At 51.8% G+C, this 5481-nt stretch overlaps 1 protein-coding gene across 4 annotated transcripts in view; it reads left to right on the top strand.

Moving 5' to 3' along the window:
• The first annotated feature begins 2284 nt into the window (after positions 1–2284).
• The window catches only part of CNNM2 (cyclin and CBS domain divalent metal cation transport mediator 2), a 163979-nt gene continuing 160782 nt past the window's right edge, over positions 2285–5481 (top strand). For 2 of the 4 annotated variants that reach the window (XR_006270732.1, XM_043475534.1), the window contains exon 1: positions 2326–4095. Coding sequence is in view for 2 of the 4 variants with exons in the window: in XM_043475534.1 (XP_043331469.1) it covers positions 2475–4095 (1621 nt within the window). In the remaining 2 variants the exon portion in view is untranslated. Of the gene's footprint in view, positions 4096–5481 lie in introns of all 4 variants that reach the window. The other 2 variants (XM_043475533.1, XR_006270733.1) reach the window with 2 other exon arrangements.

Below are 5481 nucleotides of genomic sequence, written 5' to 3'. Positions count from 1 at the left end.
GATGCCATCCAATCATCTCATCCTCTGTTGTCCCCTTCTCCTCCTGACCTCAATCTTTCCCAGCATCAGGGTCTTTTCAAATGAGTCAGCTCTTCGCCTCAGGTGGCCAAAGTACTGGTGTTTCAGCATCAGTCCTTCCAATGAACATCCAGGACTGATCTCCTTTAGGATGGACTGGTTGGATCTCCTTGCAGTCCAAGGGATTCTCAAGAGTCTTCTCCAATACCACAATTCAAAAGCATCAATTCTTCGGTGCTCAGCTTTCTTCATAGTCCAACTCTCACATCCATACATGACCACTGGAAAAACCATAGCCATGACTAGATGGACCTTTGTTGGCAAAGTAATGTCTCTGCTTTCTACTATGCTGTCTAGGTTGGTCACAACTTTCCTTCCAAGGAGTAAGCATCTTTTAATCTCATGGCTGCAATCACCTTCATAGCAGCTCTGAATGCAGGCCTTCAGTCCTCTTCCATATAAGAGAGAAGTCAACTTTATTAAAAAAAAAAAAAGAGAGACTGAAGGACCGGAAACTAGAGTTGGGGACATTATTTGGAGCGCTCAGAATAAAAATCCTTTCATTTTTAAAAATACAAGTACTGTTTTGAGCATCTACTATTCTTCTAGGCCCTGATGATACAGCAGTGAATAAAACAGACAAAATCGTTGCCCTTAGGAAGCTTAAGTTCTAGTAGGAGACAGATACACACCAAATTAAGGAAAATACAGTAAGGATGGAGAATAGGGAGTGTTTGGTCACTGGTTTATAAAGATAAACTTGAAACAGTCTTGAAGGAGGTAGTCTAGGGTTCTGTGCTGACACCTGGGGGAAAGAGAGTCCCAGGCACAGGCAACAGCAGCAGGTGTACAGGCTCCCCGAGGGAGCATCCCTAGAGAGAATGAATAACCAGGAGAATCTGGCTGGAGCACCAGATGATAGGGTTATAGAAGAAAGTGGGGCGGGGTGGCGGGGTCGACAGTAGGTCTTTTAGACCCTTATCAATACTATAGCTGCCAGTGGCTTTTACTGTGATGAGTTGGAAAGCCAGAGTAGGGCTTCAAACAAAGAAAGGACAGTGGCTTATTTAACAAAACTACTCTGGCTGGAGGGTTGAGATGGGAAGGGGACAGGTGTAGAAGAGGATAGAACAGTGAGGAGGCCCTTGCAGTTATACCTATTAGAAATTAATAAAAATTTTACAGAAAGGAAAATGTGCTTGCAGCATAGAAAAAACGGAAATAATTATTTTTTGGATGTTTAAGTTGCAAGAAAAAAAGCCAATTTGGCAACTCTGTTTCCTCCAGATACAGAGGGGGCTTGGGAGTCCTTGGTCTTCAGAATTTTTTTCTCCTGAGCCACCAATGAACCTAGCAAGGTTTGATCAGTGTGTTTAAGAATGAGCCTTTATGGGTCTGCTTAGGATGTCCGCCCCCTCCCATTTCCCAGATTTTCCCGAGTGCCTACTAGGAATAGATTCCTGAGTCCTACCCATCCAGTAAGTATGGAATGGGGCCAGGGAATATATTTTTTTCAGTAAGAAAGTGAAGGGATTCACTGCCCCACCTCCAGAACACCTTTTTGGGTTTGCACCGTACCTGGAAAGCATTGCAGGGAGCCAATGCTACCGGCAGGTGGCGCTCCCTGACCGTGAGCTGCAGAGGCTCTTAGGGATAAGCGAGAGGCTCCAGCGGAGCGCGTAGATGTGGTGTTGGGGCCCACCGGCCACCGCTCATCCCGAGCGGAGAGGCGCGCAGGAGTAAAGAAAAGGGGCGCAGCCGGTGACTCGGCTTCATTTTAGGCTCACGTGCGTCAGGAAAGCGCAGCCCTCTCTGCACGATCACTGAGCACGCGGGAGCCAGCAGCGTGGCGCGGCGAGAACCGGCCGCCTCGGGCCACAGGACATTAGTCCAGCGTGCCAACCTAGGGACAGGGGTACTACTGAGTCCCCCCCGGGACGTCAGACTCGCAGAAGGCCCCTGTGCATTGGCAGCCGGGACGGGGGGCTCCGCCCCTTTTCGTTCGGCTCTCATCTGTGACTGGCTCTTGAGCCGGGGCTGGCCACACCTCCTCCCCTCGCACATACACAAGAGTCACGCGCCTTTCAGTTGGAAACTTGGAGTGCAGAGGAGGACGCTGTCCCTCGTCTCCCCACCCACTTATCTTGCCATTGGCTCGCGGCGTCGCTCACGGCCACGCCCCCATTCCAGCCCCCTGGCTGGGAGGGCGGGCACCTGCTGGTGATTGGCTGGTCGGCCTGACTCTTGCTGCAGCCGCTGGCACTCCCCCCACCCTCTCCCCCCTCCCGCTAGCCTCGAGGTCTCGGTGCTGGCCCAGGCCGAGTCAGTGTCAGTCAGGGAGGCGGGTTGCTGAGAAGTGGGTTCGAACACAGCGTTGCAATCTCGCTGCGGGGGCCGGTGCCTGCGCTCGCGCCGCCGGCTGAGAAGGATGAAGCCGCAGCTGGAGCAGCCACCCTATGATTGGCTGTGGCTCTTGTGAACCCGAAGTAAAGATGGCGGGCGGGCAGGCAGCCGCCGCACTGCCCTCTTGGAAGATGGCGGCGCACCGCAGCTTCAGCGCCCGCGGCCGGGGGGTCCTGCAGGCGGCGGCGGGGAGGCTGCTGCCATTGCTACTGCTGAGCTGCTGCTGCGGCCCGGGCGGCTGCACGGCGGTGGGCGAGAACGAAGAGACGGTGATCATCGGGTTGCGGCTGGAGGACACGAACGACGTGTCGTTCATGGAAGGGGGGGCGCTGCGGGTGAGCGAGCGGACCCGGGTCAAGCTGCGGGTGTACGGGCAGAACATCAACAACGAGACATGGTCCCGTATTGCTTTCACAGAGCACGAGCGGCAGCGCCACAGCCCCGGCGAGCGCGGGCTGGGGGGACCCGCGCCGCCGGAGCCGGACAGCGGCCCCCAGCGCTGCGGCATCCGCACATCAGATATCATCATCTTGCCCCATATCATTCTCAACCGCCGTACATCGGGCATCATTGAGATAGAGATCAAACCGCTGCGCAAGATGGAGAAGAGCAAGTCCTATTACCTGTGCACGTCGCTCTCCACGCCAGCACTAGGCGCCGGCGGCTCGGGGTCCGCGGGTGGCGCCGTCGGGGGCAAGGGCGGCTCCGGGGTGGCCGGGCTCCCGCCGCCCCCGTGGGCCGAGACCACCTGGATTTATCACGATGGCGAGGACACCAAGATGATCGTGGGGGAGGAAAAGAAGTTCCTGCTGCCCTTCTGGCTGCAGGTGATCTTCATTTCGCTGCTTCTGTGCCTGTCGGGCATGTTCAGCGGCCTCAACCTTGGACTCATGGCCCTAGACCCGATGGAGCTGCGCATCGTGCAGAACTGCGGCACGGAGAAGGAGAAGAATTACGCCAAGCGCATCGAGCCCGTGCGCAGGCAGGGCAACTACCTGCTGTGCTCGCTGCTGCTGGGCAACGTGCTGGTCAACACCACGCTCACCATCCTGCTCGACGACATCGCTGGCTCAGGCCTCGTGGCGGTGGTGGTCTCCACCATCGGCATCGTCATCTTTGGGGAGATCGTGCCCCAGGCCATCTGCTCCCGCCACGGCCTGGCGGTGGGAGCCAACACCATCTTCCTCACCAAGTTTTTCATGATGATGACCTTTCCCGCTTCTTACCCGGTCAGCAAGCTGCTGGACTGCGTTCTGGGCCAGGAGATAGGCACCGTCTATAACCGGGAAAAGCTGCTGGAGATGCTCCGGGTCACAGACCCCTACAACGATCTCGTAAAGGAGGAGCTGAATATCATCCAAGGGGCGTTGGAGCTCCGCACCAAGACGGTGGAGGACGTGATGACTCCCCTCCGGGACTGTTTCATGATCACCGGGGAAGCCATTCTGGACTTCAACACCATGTCGGAGATCATGGAGAGCGGCTACACTCGGATTCCAGTATTTGAGGGGGAACGCTCCAACATCGTGGACCTCCTCTTCGTCAAAGACTTGGCCTTCGTGGATCCAGATGACTGTACTCCCCTGAAAACCATCACGAAATTTTATAACCACCCCTTGCACTTTGTTTTCAATGACACCAAGTTGGACGCTATGCTGGAAGAATTTAAGAAAGGTGGGAAAATTTTGGTATCCTTTCATTGGCTTGCTCTTTCTCACTCCATCCTCCTCCCTACTTGAGTCCTCTACCCTCAGACCAACCCCCCAAGGCGAGTTGACCGGAATTTCTCCTCTCTTTTAATTGTAAAGTTGAAAGGGTGGCATGGATTTGGGGGTGGATTGAACTAGTAAGCGCTTCTAGGTTCTTTGAAACAAGACTGCCCTGGCTTGCTTCCCCCTCTATCAAAGCAGGCTTCCTATTTTCTGCTCATGGTACTCTTATCCCCTGCACTCTGGCCTTGAGAGATCTGCTGCATTCATTGCGGGATTCTGAGTGGGTAGATGAAAAAAGGGACCGCTGATGCCATGCTGTGCCATTTGGTTGCCGTGTACTAATCTCAGGCATTTGGAGAACGTTTAAATGGCTTTTCTAAACCCAGAGCAATCAGTTGATATTTCCGAGATTGGAAGTGCATTTTCAGTTGTTTCAATTCCTGGTTGTCTGGTGACCTGTGGGAGAGATTAGGGCTGCTTTTGAGAATAGGGTATGGGATAAGCCAGGTATCACTAAAGAAAATCACTCATTTGGTTGACTTGCCTTAGCTGGAAAAGAGGTGTTTTGTTGTTGTTTTTGTTGTTTTTATTTAAAACTAACGCTATTTGTTAATATATAACTTGGAAAAACTAGCGCTAAGTTAACCTTTTATGAGGCTCTATATTGCTTAGCTTTCTTCACTGTTTGTTTACACTTACCTGACAACAAATAAAATTTCCCAAACCAAGTGTGGTTTTGGCAGAAAGCTTGGATCTTTAACAATGGGATTAATTCCTCTATCTGGTTTATCTATTTCTTGAGACTTTCTGGTTTAAAAGTGTTCTTTTTAACCTTGATCACCTGGTATGTTAAATGGAAGTATGTCTGCGAGTCATTGTTCACTGTTCCAGGGAGTTTTACCAGGAAAGAGAAGTACAGAGGGTGCTGTACTCACCTTTCTTGCATAGTGGTATTTTCTGTTTGTTTTACCATGTAATGGACGGGCAACGCATACTGCTATCACTGAAATTCTGACTTGAAAAACGTTTCCATAAGTCGCTAGCTTTATTAGTTGACAGCCAAGTTTTTGATACTGAGTTTTTAAATTGTTATGGTGCGGGTGCATGTTCATGTATTAGAATGTGTATGTAACCTTTTAATGAACCGATAGTCCTCAAAACTAACTTTTCCTTCTTCCAATAGAATTTTGATCACTGAGAGTGGTCTCTCCACTAAAAAAGGCCATGTGTAAGTGGTGACAGCTCGATGGCTGTGATGATATGAACATAGGGTGTGCAGTTGTCCTAATTCCATTTTCCTCCCTGAATGCTGTCCTCTCTGGAACAGGATCACACTGCAGTAATTTTC

This window comes from Cervus canadensis, chromosome 8, assembly GCF_019320065.1.
Source record: "Cervus canadensis isolate Bull #8, Minnesota chromosome 8, ASM1932006v1, whole genome shotgun sequence".
NCBI classification, from domain to species: Eukaryota; Metazoa; Chordata; class Mammalia; order Artiodactyla; family Cervidae; genus Cervus; species Cervus canadensis.
Note: the sequence above shows the minus strand (reverse complement) of the source record. Positions and strands in the feature narration are given on the sequence as shown.